Source organism: Phyllobates terribilis, unplaced genomic scaffold (genome assembly GCF_046119375.1).
Source record: "Phyllobates terribilis strain yellow unplaced genomic scaffold, ASM4611937v1 Scaffold_1__5_contigs__length_1240528914, whole genome shotgun sequence".
Taxonomy (NCBI): Eukaryota; Metazoa; Chordata; class Amphibia; order Anura; family Dendrobatidae; genus Phyllobates; species Phyllobates terribilis.
Window position 1 is genome coordinate 459329308 of NW_027362761.1, and position 18175 is coordinate 459347482.

An 18175-nucleotide genomic window follows, 5' to 3' on the forward strand; every position below is an offset into this window, starting at 1 on the left:
TATGAAGATGAGGGTCCTGGCTGGGTGTGTGGACTTTGTCTACGGGGGCACTACGCTCTTGTAGGACGCATGATGTGGGGTACCACAGGGCTCCGTCCTGGGACCTGTATTGTTCAACATCTTTATCAATGATTTAGATGAAGGAATTGAGGGTAAACTGATTAAATTTGCTGATGACACAAAGCTAGGAGGGATAGCTAATACTAGAGAAGAGAGAGAGAGGATTCAAAAAGACCTAAATAAACTGGAGCAGTGGGCAGCAAACAACAGAATGGTTTTTAACAGGGAAAAATGCAAAGTACTACATCTGGGCAATAAAAATGAAAAAAGCATATACAGAATGGGAGGAATAGAGCTAAGCAACAGTACATGTGAAAAAGACTTAGGTATACTAATAGATCATAGACTGAACATGAGTCAACAGTGTGATGCAGCAGCAAAAAAGGCAAATACAATTCTGGGATGTATTAACAGAAGCATACAGTCTAGATCACGTGAAGTCATTATCGGTCTTTACTCCTCTTTGGTCAGACCTCATCTGGAATACTGTGTACAGTTTTGGGCACCACATTTTAAAAAAGACATAGACAAACTGGAGCAAGTTCAGAGAAAAGCGACCAGAATGGTGACTGGTCTGCAAACTATGTCCTATGAGGAACGGTTGCAGGATTTGGGAATGTTTAGCTTGCAAAAAAGAAGACTGAGAGGAGACTTAATAGCTGTCTACAAATATGTCAAGGGCTGTCACATTGTAGAAGGATCATCTTTATTCTCATTTGCACAAGGAAAGACTAGAAGCAATGGGATGAAACTAAATGGGAGGAGACACAGATTAGATATTAGAAAAAACTTTTTGACAGTTAGGGTGATTAATGAGTGGAACAGGCTGCCACGAGAGGTGGTGAGTTCCCCTTCAATGGATGTCTTCAAACAGAGGCTGGACAGACATCTGTCTGAGATGATTTAGTGAATCCTCCTTTGAGCAGGGGGTTGGACCAGATGACCCAGGAGGTCCCTTCCAACTCTACCATTCTATGATTCTATACCGGTGACTTCAACTGACCAGGACCAGATGGTGTAAAGTTCAATGAGTGTGACCACCAACTAAACATAAACAGTCTTTTTTACTCGATATCAACTGGTTGGGGATTATGTACAATAGATAGAGGGTGCATAACTTTAAGAACATTTCCCTTACAACATGGAGCATCTTCACACACGGACTCTCTACCTCTCCCAGACTTACTTATTTCTGCCCCCAAGTTTCTCAGCCTTCACCACAACCCAGCACAGTACTACAGTCCAGTAAGTGAGAATTCTGTCCTGAACTCGTAGTTCCGCATTCTCCTTTCCCTTAGGGGAACTAATTTGCCACTATGGCCGATACTTAACTTCTTTGCTTGCTGACACCTTGGCACTACCGCCTGAAGCACTCTCTTCGCCTCACGATCCCTGTTCTGTCCTGGCCCGTTACCTCTCAGTCTGGCAAACTCAGGGCAGTACTGCCAGGCGTCCTGTCCCAGGATCCGTCTCCGGTAAATCATTCTGTCCTTCTGCCACTTTTCCTTTCTCTGCTCAGGATCATGCTATCCACTGCCTCAGTCTCCATTCACTTAGGAGACAACCACCTCATGCGGCTCTGCTGAGTACTCAGGCCAAAGGTCTGCTTTAACTGCAAGCTAGGCCCTGTCTGACTCACTACCAGGAAGTCCTTTCTGATCTTGCTACATAGCCCATCCCTCTCTGGGCTAGCCCCAACTCTTAACTCTATCTATACCTACTCACTACCTGTTGCTGGGCAGAACACAACTCTATCACATAACAATGTAAACCATTATAATGTATCACATCACAGCAAGTATCAACAAGGGGGGACATGGGCAGTATCTTCATCTCCTTAAAGGAGCACACTGTGAGGAGAAGTAAAAGAACAAAATTTCTCCATCTTCTCCATTATGTCAGTGCGCAGAAATCAGACTGCATTCAGATGTCTGCATCACAATTGGACATGCTGCGATTTTTTTCCTCAGATCGGTTCAGTTCGAGGAAAAATTCAGACATATGCGAAGCCTCATAGAATAGCATTGATTCGAGTGTGATCCGATGTTTTCTCAGATCGCAGTTCCCTGACTGAAATTACAGTGGTGTGAGCGAGACCCAAGGATTATCCCTTCAACTGAATATTTGAGGAGCGACAGGAGTGCACATTGAATGAAGACTCCATTGTGGATTGTACAAGTACCGTATATTGCAAGTTTTTCCAAATCTCTTGTTCTAAGCCATGTAGCACAACAAAAGTCCGGGCTTTTCTTGTTAACAGTTTGGCAGTGTTTTTCATGTGCACTGATCTTTTGGCTCATTTGTCCAAGAAAGAGAGGTTGTATAAATAGAAATCTTTTAATATAAAGTGGTGGGTCACTGTTTTTTTTCTTTATTACACAAAAGTAAAGCTTTTCTGGGAGGACAGCCAGACACCTACTTTGAGCATGACATAATACCCCGACTTTCATTGGGGTTATATTACGTAATCTTTACAGGCTTCCTTACTGTTCCTGTATATTGTTGTCTTTTAATAAAACCCACGGCTTCTTAACAAAAAAGATTCTCCTGGTTTCCATGGCTGAAATGGTATCCATGGGCAAATGTCAAGAAAAAAGTATGTGCTGCACTGTATGTCAGAACTACAAATCTCAGACATTAATAAACCCTGGAGGAGAAGGATCCGGTCAATCCTTGGGTGTTTTCACTTACATTTCATTCAATGGATGAGTAAGCAGAGATGAGTGAATTTATTTGAGTAGAATAAAATTTTCCTTAAATTTTACAAAAATTTCAATTCTACCGGATCCGAATTGTTTGCAATTCGCTACATGAGCATTCAGCCAAATGGTGACGATCCGGAGCAGCCAATTTGCTGGACAATAGTTTGCCAGGCAAACAGTTAAAAAAAACAATAACAATACTCCCCTTAGTGCCCCCCTGCCCTGCTGCCCCCACAGCTTGCTGGCTGCTCCTCTGTGCCTCTTCTTTTCCCCTTCCGCCATCGCAAACATTCTCTTCAGCTTCTTCACTCCAGGCCCTGGCTTCCAGCTAGACTAGGCCTCAGAAGTCACAGTGCGCTCTGACATTGTGTCATGTAGTTTCGATGTGCGTCGCCTGAGTAACTGTGAGATGCGCAGTGATACTTGAGGCCTAGTCGAGCCAGATGTCAAAGGGGAAGGGGTAAAGGAAAGACCAAAGAACCGGTTGGCTGACTGTGGGGGCAGCAGGACAGGCAAGCGGTGAGGGGTTGTTTATTTTTTTTACATGCTACTTTTATTATGTTCTAGGATCTGGAGATAGAGCTCATAATAATGAATATTCTATTCACAGAATAACTTTCCTGTCAATTGAATTTCCTGGTAAAATCCACTTAATTTTGGCAGATTTGACAATCTCTTTGTCTTACCCTTATATGTTTTCTTCCCTAAAACCTTATAACTAATGTGCATTAAACACAAATCCTATCAGCAAACTATATATCAGATTGATATGGAAAATATATATTCAGCTATATATTGGTGAAGAGACAGAAATGCAGACAGTGATCCTGCTTATAGATTTTCGGATGTAAGATTTACACTTTATAGTGTATTTTGTATTCCACTGGTTAAACTATTGGGATTCTGAATTCTTATATAAATGGAACATAAATGGTGAGAATACTATTACTATAGTGATGCAAGCTGACAGAAGTAGTCAATTATTTTTTTTCAAAATATTGACTTTTTCACTTTTTCATCATTGGTCCTACTCTTTATGTATCAAATTGGTTTTCGATTTTTTTTTTTTTTAGAAGTTTGATCCTCACAGAATTCTTTTCTACTCTCGTGCCAAGTTCATAAAGCAATTCTTATGCAACTATTTATTCTTATATAGGCTGTCTTTAAATTGGTTGTCCAGGAAAGTCTGCAGTTACTCTATGTGACTGCAGACTCAGTAATCCCTCACTTTGCGCACAGTGCTCACTGTGAGGGTTCTCTGGTGTTGGCCGTGAGACCGAGTGGTCATGTGACCTAAAGTATGCAATATGCATACTCCCCGCCACCTCCAGACTAGTTGTTCGTGGCCTCACTCAATTCACTTGCAGTGAGTGATGCCAGACACGTCTAGTAGTAATGTGGCTGAAAGTATGCATACCGGATACATGAAGTCATTTGTCTGTGAGCGATGGGACGATTCTTAAGTCTGCAGTCATATAGACTGACTGCAGACTTTTGTGAAAAACCTGGACAACCCCTTTAACAATTTTTATGGGTAATTCCCCTTCTGAAGTCTGTATAACATCCTACCTTTAATGGATCCTCAGTTTTTTTAATGCTTTTTTTCACATTCACTAGAATAGGTGAAAGCCGCTGTAAAAACAGCTCAAAGAATTGACATGCTGAAGATTTAAAACTGCTTCAAATCTGAAAGAAATAAATAAGCAGCATGTGCATGAGATTTGAGAAATCTCATTTCCTTTGCTAAGACAGTAAAATGCTGGGTTTTTCACTGAAAAAATACAGACAAAACTGCAGCATGTGAATATACCTTTAAACGGTTACTTCTATCCTAAAGATACTGGCCCATTAGTATACTAAATACTGGATCATCCCAAAACAATTAAAACGTCAACTAAAGAACAAATATTTTTTTCTCTGTGTCACCTAGTTTTTGTCAAGTCTGAATTAGGAGATCTACCAGGCGACAAGCACACCTTCCATACTCCTATACTAACCAGACTGTTCTGTAGATACAGTGGGGAAAATAAGTACTTGGTACACTGCCAATTTTGCAAGTTTTGCCCCCTACAAAGAATGGAGAAGTCTGTAATTTTTATTGTAGGTACACTTCAGCCGTGAGAGACAGTATCTAACAATAAAAAAACAGAAAACCACATTGTATGATTTTTAAAGAATTAAATTGCATGAAATAAGTATTTGATCACCTACCAACCAGCAAGAATTCTGGCTCTCACAGACCCGTTAGTTTTTCTTTAAGAAGCCTCCTACGCTGCACTCATTACCTGTATTAATTGCACCTGTTTGAACTTATTACCTGTATAAAAGACACCTGTCCACACACTCAATCAATCACACTTGAACCTCTCCACCATGGCCAAGACCAAATAGCTGTAAAAAGCTGTCTAAGGACACCAGGGACAAAACTGTAGACCTGCACAAGGCTGGGATGGGCTACAGGACAATAGGCAAGCAGCTTGATGAGGAGGCAACAACTGTTGGCACAATTAGTAGAAAATGGAAGAAACACAAGATAACTGTCAATTTTCCTCAGTCCGGGGCTCCTTGCAAGATCTCGCCTCGTAGGGTAAGGATGATTCTGAGAAAGGTCAGGAATCAGCCCAAATGTACATGGGAGGATCTGGTCAATGACCTGAAGAGAGCTGGGACCACAGTCTCAAACATTACCGATAGTAACAAAGATCTGTCTCTGCATATATATTTTGTATTGTTTACAAGGAACATGTTAAAAGAGCCTACTAATGATGTTTAAAGGATTTTTTCCAAAATCATAGGTTATCTCCTATGATTGGGGATCACTTGCTAATCTCTAGGGGTCAAACTGCTGGGAACCCCAGTGCTCCTGAGAACAGGGCTCCCCAAAGAATGTGTCTCTGTTGAAGCCCTTCTTAAATGGAGTGGAGTTGAGCATTCTCAGCCTCTGCTTCATTTATTGTCTATGGGACTGCCAGAGCGAGCCAAGCTCAGTGCTCGGCTATAACCAGCAATCCCATTGACAATGGATGGAGAGGACGTTGAGCGTGCACACCTCCACTGTATTCAAGGTCATTGTTCTTGGCCTCCGATCTCGGGATTTATGAGTGTCTCAATGGTTGGACTTCCAGCTATCAGCAAGCTTTCTCCTATACTGTGGATTTTGGAAAAAAGTGTCCAATAAAAGGAGGCTTTTAAAATGACTTCATTGTATTGTACATATTTTCAGAAAGTTTGTAAATCCATTTTCATACATTTTAATGATACTCTACCTGTATAAGAAAATGAGCCCCATTCTGGAGAAATGCGTCATTTCTTATTGATAGTTTTACTTTGAGAACTGTTTTTGACTCTTCAAATATAAGAGTGTTCCTTGACGAAACATTGAGGACTCCGTCTTTTGCTCTTATTGGATCCACTGGTCCAGCTGGGATATACAGTGCATTATAAACTAATTTCACATCCCCTTTAGTTCCACTATGCCGCACAAAACTCAAGGTCAAGCCTCGTCCCTGAGGACTGCTCTCAATTTTCTGCTCTTCAATAGCGTGAAATTGAATCAAACCATATACATCATCACTGTCCTGGATGTAGAAGAGAAGCTGAAAAATAAATATGGTGAGGTCAATGTAAATACAAATTTAATATTAACTTGACATCTCTGTGGATGAAATATGAGAATAATATTTGTTTCTGGATTACAAACCTCTGTTGGAGAGCCAAGCTCTGCGCCACCTTGAGCTAGCAAGATCTGTAATAGATATGCCTCAGCTTCTTCAGGAACATCATCTGATACAATTGTGAGGGGAATTGTTGCCATCATCTGCCCCTGCAGGAACTGAAGAACTCCTGCATCTGGCAAGATATCGGCAGTCACAGGTGACGTATCACTGCTATTCCTCCTGATGACCCATCTTAATGAAACATTGCCGTGTGTCCCTCCATTTCTTACTATAGTTATTCCATCATATCTAGACAGAGAAAAGGTCATCTATATTGTTACTTCTGTATTATGGCCTTTAATATACATACATCGCACTCTGCCCTATTGAACAGCCAGGGAGCTGGTGACATAGAAGTGAAGTAGGCGCTTGCGCATTGAATGACTTCCCTCTGTCAGCCTCTGATTGCACAGGCGCGAGACTTCACACACTGTGTGGATGACGTAGGATAGAAAAGGTGGTGTTTGAAAGAACTGGAGTAGCCCTGAGCGCGATCTGGATTTGCCCATCGGATCTTATCTCCCAATTTGCATGCAGCGCGAGACATGAATTAAAGGGAACCTGTCACCAGGTTTTTCCCATATAACCCACAGCCAACACCTTTCAGCCCTTTTTTACAGCATTCTGGAATGCTGTATATAACTCTACAAGCCGCCCTGAAAAACAAAAAAAAGACCTTTTTTTATACTCACCTATGGGGTGGTCGGGTCTGATGGGCATCGCTAGTCTAGGTCTGGCGCCTCCTTTCTTCTTGTGATGCCATTCTCCTTCTGTGTTAAGCATAGATGACGTGTCTTACGTCATCCATACAGTGTCCTCCATCAAGCTCCTGCGTAGGCGCACTTCTCTCTGTCCTGCTGACTGCAGAGCAAAATAGTGTAGTGCGCATGTGCCGGAAATCTTTGGCCTTTCCTCGCGCATGCGCAGAACAGTAGTTTGCCCTGCTGGGCTGAAAGGTGGTGGCTGTAGGTTAATATGGGAAAAACCCGATTGCAGGTTCTCTTTAAACATTTTTTCGGAGGTATGCAGGGGCACCTATAACAGTAAAAAGGGGTTATAGGAACCTAGTTTATATGCTTTTAAAGGTGATGGCCATGGTTTATAAGATATAAAACTGTTGACAGGTTCTCTTTAAGGTCTTATTCAGATGTCTGCGTGTTCTACATGTTTTATCTGTTTTTTGAGGGATCGTACACCTACCAATTATAATCTATGCTTCTATTCACATGTCTGAGTTTTTTTGCGGACTATGTATTTGTGCAAAAATCACAGAAACATGTCTGGTTTTTTAACAGCAGCACAGATGAAAAGTATTAATACAAGTCTATGGGTTTGAGAAAAACACAGACAGCTCACTGATGGCATTTATGTGCAATCCGTGTGTGGTCCGTGTTTAACATTGAAAAGGATAAGAAAAGCCTTGAAATTTATTTATTTATCCATAAGTGAAAAACACTGATGAAAAACTGATCAAACACTAATGACACGCGGATCCAAAACACTGATAACACTATTATAATTTTATTTGCATACGTGAAAAATACTGACTTTTTTTTCAGCTTCAGTTTTAAATATTTGGCATCCTAAATGCTGATTGGCATCCGTTAGAGACCACCATCACAGCCATCGAGTGAAAAAGGTATGCTTTACAGGTGGAAGTTTTCAATGACATAGAGGCCTATGGGTAACGTATGGCATCCGTGCAAGATGCACACAGAGATCTTTCATATTAGTGCCCCCAATATCAATAACATGCAGAGCAAAGTCAAAATATATCAAGCTGAAACAATCTACAAGCAAGCAAAGACATACTGTATCTCTTGGACACATGACGAGTATATTGACCAGCTTTTAATAATGGACCTAAAATGACAAGGTTGGGATTCATGTAGGAGAGAACTTCTTGAGTCGGCACTTGACTAGTGATGTTTATGAAAGTGTCGGGCTGACTGGCTTTTTTTGAATAGCTAAGCCAGCCCCCTTACATTTCACAGTTGATTCACAGACAAAGAAAAGGGGTTGGTTGACCTATTCAAATTATCCAGTTAGCCAGCCCCTTTGCACACATTATATGTCAAATATAAAAATCTCCCTCCTGTGTTGAACCCAATGCAGAAGTGGAGCTATCAAGTCCCAGAATCTGTACTTTGTGGAGATTTGATAATTAAACTATATTAGTACATGGTATACAGTAACACTTGAAAATTTGTGAACCCTTAAATTTGACCAAAAACTAATTCAGATGTTCACACAAGTCCTAATAGTAGAAAAGCAGAATCAAATTATACTAATGAGTCAAAAATTTTTGACTTTTTCATTTTTTAAATGAGAAAAATGATCCAATATCACGAGTCTGTGAGTGGCAAAAGTATGTGAACCTTTGCATTCAGTATCTGATGTTATTACTTTGTGCAGTAAGAACTGCTACTAAATGTTTCCGGTAATTGTTGATTAGTTCTGCACATTGGCTTGAAGGAAGTTTTGCTCATTCCTCCCTATAAAACAGTTTCGACTCTGTTATATTGGTGGGTTTTCTCCCATGAACTGCTCGCTCTTTGTCCTTCCATAACATTTATATAGAATTAAGGACTTTGACTTTGCCATTCCAATACTTTATTTTTCTTTAACCATACTTTTGTAGAATGACTTGTGTGCTTTTGATAAGTGTCTTGCTGCATGACCCACATTCTCTTGAGATTCGGCTCACAGACGAATGTCCTGACATCTGCCATTAGAATTTGCTGGTATACTTCTGAATTTATTGTTCCATCAATGATGACAAGCTATCCTGGCCCAGATGTAACAAAACAGATCAAAACAATGATACTCCCATCACAATGTTTCACAGATGGTAAAAGATAGTGCTTCTCATTTAAACCAAAAAGCTCTATTTTTTGTCTTATCCGTCAAAACATTGTTCCAAAAGCCTTCTGGCTTGCCCAGGTGATTGTTGACAAACTGCAGAAGGGCAATAATATTCTTTTTGGAGAGCAGTCGTTTTCTCCTTGCAGTCCTGTCATGCACACCATTATTGGTTAATGTCTCCTGTTAGTAGACTCAGCTAATGTAAGTGAGACCTTTAGTTACTTAGAGGTTACCTTGGGTTCATTTATGATCTTGTGGACTATTACATGCCTTACTTTTGGAATTATCTTTGTTGGTCAACCACTCTTGGGGAGGGTAATAATAGTCTGAAATTTCCTCCATTTGTACACAATCTGCGAGACTATGGATTGGTAGAGTCCAAACTCTTTAGAGATGGTTTTGTAACCACTCTTCTTCCGAGATCCACAGAAATCTCATTTGCTCATAATACGCTTCCACAAATGTGTGTTGTGAAGATCAGACCTTGATAGATCCCTGTTCTTCAAATAAAACAGGTTACACCTGATTGTAATTCCATTGGCTGAAAACACCTTCAAGTTCACATACTTTTGCCACTCACATATATGTGATGCTGGATCATTTTCATTGGATAATATTTTTTACTCTTTTCTTTGCTTTTCTTTATCAACTTTTAGGACTTATTAGAACATCTGATGAAGTTTCAGGTCAAATTTATTAAGAAATTTGGAAAATTCTGATGGTTTCACAAATTTTCCAGCACCACTGTATATTTCAATTTTAAACACATATAAAACTCTTTTTTTCTAACTGACCAACCATTTATGGATGAGTTGAATATTTTTTTTCTTTGAAAGATGGCATCTGTAGTGGCATGGGAAGCATAGTGGTACGTAAGACTGAACAACTCCTCTTCTGCCTTTCCTGTGCTGTGGAGGCATGGTTCAAACTTATCACTGCTTTCTATGCCACTGCATAGGCCATGATGGATGCTGGAGGACCAGAACTTCAGTCTCAGCAGAGGAAGCAGCAAAAGGCAAACGTGAAACACCAGGTAGGTTCAATATACATGAAAAATGTAACATCCCTTTTCAATGCCAGGGTGGAGGGCCACTTAAATTCTGTCACAAAGAATGTTGTTCCTTAGATAACCACCTTACCTTGATACTTTATCTTCATCAATAGTTACTATCTGTGCAAGAATGGCACTGCTAATGGACAAAACTCCATAGGGTTTATCATTGGGTTCAATGGTGACGTAGACAATACTTGGATATTGTAGAACAGCGTCCCCTTGTAGGGATTCTTCCATCAAAACAATTTGAAAGGACTCTGCTATTTCTGGGATTGCATCATCAATAATTTGAAATTTGAGTGCAATTTCCTGAACCTTTGGAGGAAATATAATTGTATTATTTGGCTGGAGGTCTATGAAGTCATTTTTGAGCTGTGCGCTAGATGAAGAGTTCCCAGTTATGATTCTGTATTTGATGGAGACTTCAGAGTCATCGGAACCAACAACAGTATCAGTAAGAGTCTTTCCACGGGTCACAGGAATAATGATCACATCTTCTGTCTCAGGAACCATGTAAGAGCTCTGACTGAATCGCACCGGGCTATCATTTTTTTTTATATTTATCTGCAATGTGCTCTTTGTAGTGTTGATCTCTGCACCATCATATACATTTGTAAGTCTTAAAGTAAAGTTTTCATCATTTTCAGGTATCTATGAAATAAAAGTGAAACTATTTTAGAGGACTTTGGATTAAACCTTTAAAGAGAAAGCATTATTTGATTTCTTCAATAAATCAATAGTACACATAAAAAAAGTATTGTAATATATCTTATCAGAGAAATCTGCTTCTTTCTCTGCCAGGACTGATCATTCAGTTTCAAAATCCTCAATTCAAGGTTAAAATCTGTCTTCTGTGAAATACACATTTCCTATTATTAGGGAGATGGCAGTTGGTGCTTATACAGTTATATGGAACTTGCAGCAGAATGTCTGTGTCGGTCTCGAGCTCCTCCTCCTCCCTTCTCCATAGAATTTTAAAAGCACCAACTGTCATCTCCTATCTCAATAATGTGAACATCTGTCTTCAATTAATACAGAGTTTACTCATGAATTGAGAATGAAAAATCCAGGCGGAGTAAGAAGTAATTTTTTTTGATAAGATATATTGCAAAGTTGCTTTTGTTCATTTATTGTATAGATTTTTTAAATAAAAATTAAAATGAAGGTTACTCTTTAATTAAAATGGAAAAACCCTTTAAGTACATGCACATAAATGTGACTAATCATCGTCATCAGTCACCTGCTCACATATTATAAAATATCAAAACATTAAAATAACACAAATTTTATACAGTTAGCATTGTATGTGTCAGACTCTATTCACACCATGTTTATCATGTATTTTCTGTGTATACAACAATGTGACCATAAAGTTTAATGGGCAAACAAATGGCCTAAGGGTGCACAAAGCCGTCTATATGGGCATGTAGGTCATAGAAAGTTGAATATAATGATATCTTGATATCTGTGATCCGATCATTTATTCCAGAAAATTCATATTTTTCTTAATATGTAAATGAGCTGTTAAGATCTATGGGAGGGACACATTTACCTAAAAATTTGCCTCCAGAGGTTATTTTAAAGGAAAGGGAGTGTTACCAGTGAGAGACATGTAAAAACTCACAGTCTGCTCTCCTGATCTACACGTCTCACAGTGGTAACTCCCCCTTTCATTTAAAATAATCTCTGGAGTCAGATTCTCAGGGAGATCAGTGTCCGGCCCATAGATCTTAACAGCTCATTTACATTGTAACAAAAATGGGGACTTCTCTGGAATAAGACATCGGACAACAGATATCAAGGAATCATTTTATTCAGCTTTCTATGGCCGATATGCCCATATAGACGACTGAGAAGGGTTCTTCCTACTACAAAATGCCCTTTAAGAAATTGGCAAATAAGGAAATCAGTAGTTTGATACAATGGAACTAAGAATACGGGGTGCGTCATTTATATGGATACACCTAAATTAAATGGGAATGGTTGATGATAACAACTTGCTGTTTGTAACTCATTAATATATGGGAGGGGGAAAACTTTTCCAGATGGGTGGTGACCATGGCGGCCATTTTGAAGTCAGCCATTTTGGATCCAACTTTATTTTTTTCAATGGGAAGAGGGTCATGTGACACATCAAACTTATTGAGAATTTCATAAGAAAAACAATGGTGTGCTTGGTTTTAACGTAACTTTATTCTTTCATGAGTTTTTTACAAGTTTATGATCATTTATAAAATGTGTTTAAAGTGCTGCTCATTGTGTTGGATTGTCAATGTAACCCTCTTCTCCCACTCTTGACACACTGATAGCAACACCGCAGAAGAAATGCTAGCTTCCAGTATCCGTTGTTTCAGATGCTGCACATCTCGTATCTTCACAGCATAGACAATTGCCTTCAGATGACCCCAAAGATAAAAGTCTAAGGGGGTCAGATCGGGAGACCTTGGTGGCCATTCAACTGGCCCACGACGACCAATCCACTTTCCAGGAAACTTCATGTAGGAATGCTCAGACCTGACACCCATAATGTGGTGGTGCACCATCTTGCTGGAAAAACTCAGGGAACCTGCCATCTTCAGTGCATAAAGAGGGCAACACATCATCATGTAGCAATTTCAGATATCCAGTGGCATTGAGGTTTCCACTGATGAAGAATGGCCCCACTATCTTTGTACACCATATACCACACCGTACCATCAAGATACGAGATGTGCAGCATTTGAAACAACGGATACTGGAAGCCTGTGCTAGCATTTCTTCTGCGGTGTTGCTATGAGTGTGTCAAGAGTGGGAGAGGAGGGTTCCATTGACAATCCAACACAATGGTCGGCACTTTGAACACATTTTATAAGTGGTCTTAAACTTGTAAAAAAAACTCATGAAAGAATAAAGTTACGTTAAAACCAAGCACACCATTGTTTTTCTTATGAAATTCTCAATAAGTTTGATGTGTCATATGACCCTCTTCCCATTGAAAAAAATAAAGTTGGATAAAAATGGTCGACTTCAAAATGGCCGCCATCGTCACCACCCATCTGGAAAAGTTTTCCCCCTCCCATATACTAATGTGACATCAACAGGAAGTTGATATCACCAATCACTCCCATTTAATTTAGGTGTTTCCATATAATTGGCCCACTATGTATTGAGAAACCTGCTGGAAATGTTTAAACAAAGAAGTGAAGGCAGCTGTTTTGTGGATCAATGAATATTCATGTGATGGATATCAATTACATTAGGAAGCTCATGAATAAAACAAAAATCTAATGCATATCAATAAGAGAATATCTCCTGTTATTAACAAATCAAGTGCGCTGATTGTGCATAGACACCTCTACATCGATTTCAAATCTAATTAGAAAATAAGTAATAATAATATTGTTTTTATGTTTTTTTAGTCTGTTACTGTTACATAGTTGCTTAAAGCTGTACTTTTATCTTAGACATTTATGGCATTAGCACAATGTATGTCATATACATCTGATAAATGTGATTCTTGAGTCATTTAGAGGAACTGATATCATGCCAACATGCCGGTGATCACAAACTGAACAAATAAAACACTTGTTTATTGAGTAATTGGATACTTTATAATGATAATCATTATCTGCAACACATTGCTCAGTGTAAGCAGGGGTTGTGCTGCTAATCAAATGAGGGTGTATGGGACAAAACGATTCTTTCCTATCAGTACTTGTCGGCCTGTGTAAACAGCAGTACAAGGGTGCTGATTGACTAATACATAGTTAATCGGTGCTTATTAGTGATGAGTGAGCACTAAAATGCTCGGGTGCTCGAAGCTCGGGTCGAGCACATTGGAATACTTGGGTGCTCAACCCGAGCAACGAGCCCAATGTAAGTCTATGGGAAACTCGAACATTTTTCTGGCGGTCACCCCCCAGCGGTCTGCAGAAGGTCAAAAATTGCCCAAATCGATGGGAACAGTGCTCAATTAAACGGCAGGCAGAATATATAGGCAGACAGGCAGGCAGGGTATATAGGAGGGTGCTTGAAAAACATAGCAGGGCACTTGGAACACACTAGTGCCCTCCGATTTTCATGCACCCGTCTCTTTAAAAAAGCCGGCAATTCATCAGCGGCATACATCAGTACGCGACAATTTAGAACAGAAAGAATAGAGCATCACACATAGATTAGATAGATAGAAACATGTCAGTCACATATATAATAAGTACAGTGACAGTGTTGGATACTGTACTTGTCATTTAGTGTTAAAATAAAGGATTTATTAAAAAAAAATACGTGGGGTTCCCCGTAATTTTAGTCTCTAGCGGAGGTTAAGCAGATGGCTGGGGCAGATGTTTGAAGCCTGGGATGGAAGTAATACCCACGGAGCTTCCCAGGCTACTAATATCAGCCCCCAGCTGAATACCTAGCCTTTACTAGCTATTAAAATGGGGGACCCAAAAAAAAATGACGTGGGGTCCCCCTATTTTAATAGCTAGCAAAGGCTAGGCAGACAGCTGGGGGCTGATATTAATAGCCCAGGACACTGCCCTGTAGTGGTGGCAGTGGGGTAATAGGGCTGGGGTTGATGTCAGCTTATAATGCCAGCTGACATCAAGCCCAGGTTAGTAATTGAAAGGCGTCTATAAGACACCCCCATTACTAACACCATAGTGAAAGTTAAAAAAAAACACCAACACCCAGAATAAAATCCTTTAATTGAAATAAACACACATTCCTTTAATGTTCTAAATTAAACTCTACTTACCTCATCGCCCATTCCAGCTGAAGCCAATGTCTTCTGCAATAAAAGTAAAATAATAAACGAACCTCATCCTTACCATTCCATGGTTCCCAGGATGGCTACAGCTCTGCTACATTGAGAACGCTGCCATCCAGCTTGCCATGCGCAGATACTGAGAAGCTTCTCAGTGTCTCGCTGTGACGGCATCCAGATGAACTCGGCTCACCTCATGCGCGTCACTGACAGCGTGGGAGAATTCTTTTGCGCATGTGGTGCCGGCAAATGACGTCACCGCTTGAGCAGGAGAATTCTCCCACGCTGGGATGGCATTGAGATGGCAGGCTGGATGGTATCAGAACGCTGCCATCCAACTTGTCATCCTTCAGAGACACTGAGGAGAGCAAGCAAGAAGAGCTTCTCAGTGTCTCTGAAGGATGACAAGCTGGATGGCAGCGTTCTGCTGCCATCCAGCCTGCCATCTCAATTCCATCCCAGCGTGGGAGAATTCTCCTGCTCAAGGGGTGAAGTAATTTGCCGGCACCGCTTGCGCAGGAGAATTCTCCCAAGCTGTCAGTGACGTGCATGAGGTGAGCTGAGTTAATTTGACATGAACCCGGCTCATCTGGATACCATCACAGCGAGACACTGAGGAGCTTCTCAGTGTCTCTGCAGCATGGCAAGCTGGATGGCAGCGTTCTGCTGCGATCCAGCCTGTCATCTCAATGTAGCAGAGCTGTAGCCGTCCTGGGAACCATGGAAAGGTAAGGATGAGGTTGGTTAATTATTTTACTTTTATTGCAGGAGACATGGGATTCAGCTGGAATGGGTGATACGGTAAGTAGAGTTTAATTTAGAACATTAAAGGAATGTGTGTTTATTTCAATTAAAGGATTTATTGTGGGTGTTGGTGTTTTTTTTAACTTTCACTATGGGGTTAGTAATGGGGGTGTCTGATAGACACCTCTCCATTACTAACCTGGGCTTGATGTCAGCTGGCATTATAAGCTGACATCAACCCCAGCCCTATTACCCCACTGCCACCGCTACAGGGCAGTGGGAAGAGCGAGGCTAAGTGCCAGAATTGGCACATCCTATGGATGCACCATTTCTGGGGCGGCTGAGGGCTAGTGTTTCTAGCTTGGGAGGGGGCCAATATTAATGGCACCCTTCCTGGACTATTAATATCAGCCCACAGCTGTCTGCCTAGCCTTTGCTAGCTATTAAAATAGGGGGACCCCACGTCATTTTTGGGGGGGGTCCCCTATTTTAATAGCTAGTAAAGGCTAGGTATTCAGCTGGGGGCTGATATTAGTAGCCTGGGAAGCTCCATGGGTATTACCCCCTTCCCAGGCTTCAAACATCTGCCCCAGCCATCTGCTTAACCTCCGCTAGAGACTAAAATTACGGAGAAACCCACGCCAATTTTTTTCTTAATAAATCCTTTATTTTAACACTAAATGACAAGTACAGTAACCAACACTGTCACTGTACTTCATATATATGTGACTGATGTGTTTATATCTATCTAATCTATGTGTGATGCTCTATTCTTTCTGTTCTAAATTGTCGGGTACCGGTGTATGCGGCTGATCGATTGCCGGCTTTTCATGTTTCACTGTGAGCACTGTTCCTATCGATTTGGGCAATCGCTGTAATGCCACAACCACCATGACTGTGGCATTACAGTGAGTGGCAGACAATCCCTGCATGATTGGCGCTTTAAATAGCGGCAAACATGCAGGACGGGGACCCGAGCTCCCGCCCGAGCATCGCACAAGTACTCGGCGAGCTCCGAGCATCTCGAGTACTAAGATGCTCGGGCAAGTACCGAGCAGTGGCGAGCATGCTCGCTCATCACTAGTGCTTATTAATGATAAAAATTGGCCTTTCTAATTGTATCTTTACTTCTGGATCCATCACCCAGAGTATCTCCAGAACAGTGGTTCCCAAATCTCACCTCTTGCTTAGTGTTGCGGGTGCTGTGAATGTAAAGGTGATAGCGGATCTCTCTCTACGTAGCTGTGACTGCAAATGCACGAATCTCTTCATTTTATAGGAAATCTGAATTCAGTCAAGCACACTTAGGCTATGTGCCCATGATGTAGAAACGCTGCATATTTTACCGCTTCTCCCTGGTTGGAAAAACGCATGCGGATTTTACATGCGTTTTTCCTGCCAGGTAGAAGCGTTTGTCAAGCGTTTTTGCATGCATTTCTGCATGCGGGTTATCAAGCGCTTTTCCAAGCGATTTTTGCATCACTTGGAAAAGTGCTTGACAACTTGGTCACACTATATAAATCCATGCAACCGGCATGGATTTATACAGTGTGACCAAGTAATAGTTAAAAAAAGAATAAAAATGTTAAAAAATAAAGATCATACTTACCTTCCGATGGCCCCCGGTATTTTCTCCGCTGCGTCCGGTCTGTTGTATTGGTCACGGTTGTGTGAAAGGACCTGTGATGACGTCATTGAGTCATGTGTCAGGTCATGCAACCGCCACTGTCAGCGGTCGTGTGACCTGTCACATGACTAAATGACATCATGGCAGGTCCTCACACCACCGCGACCCATACAACAGACCAGACTGAGCGGAGAAAACACCGGGGGCCATCAGAAGGTAAGTATAATATTTATGTTTGATTTTAAATTCTTTTTTCTACAGGTTTTATGGTACCTGGGTCTGGGGGAGAGTCTCCTCTTCTCCAGACCCGGGTACCATTCACACATAGAATCGCATAATATCCGTGTGTGCAAATGTGCTGACACGGATAATATGCGTTTCAATGCAAGTCAATGGCGGAATTACGCTGCGTGTCTGCAAAGTTGGACATGCGTATTTTTCCACAAAGATAATCCGCAGAGGAAATTTCCGCAGCATGTGCACAGCACATGCGGATTATCATTCGGGACCATGGGGCACGTATTACCAAGCGTCTTTTAAGCGTTTTCGCTGCGGAAATTCCACGGCAAAAACGCTTAAACAACGCATAGAGGGCACGCAGCCTTAGAAGACTCCTGTTCTGGAGACAGGTGTGGGTCTTAGGCACGGGGGACCAGCAAGTTA

General features: G+C 41.0%; 1 protein-coding gene across 4 annotated transcripts in view; it reads right to left on the reverse strand.

Annotated features, from left to right (window-relative positions):
* The window catches only part of ADGRV1 (adhesion G protein-coupled receptor V1), a 627077-nt gene that overhangs the window by 511964 nt on the left and 96938 nt on the right, over positions 1-18175 (reverse strand). For all 4 annotated transcript variants that reach the window (XR_012320105.1, XM_073678624.1, XM_073678616.1 and 1 more), the window contains 3 exons: positions 10483-11048; positions 6463-6727; positions 6029-6358 (listed from right to left, as the gene is read on the reverse strand). Coding sequence is in view for 3 of the 4 variants with exons in the window: in XM_073678624.1 (XP_073534725.1) it covers positions 6029-6358; positions 6463-6727; positions 10483-11048 (1161 nt within the window). In the remaining variant the exon portion in view is untranslated. The remainder of the gene's footprint in view (positions 1-6028; positions 6359-6462; positions 6728-10482; positions 11049-18175) is intronic.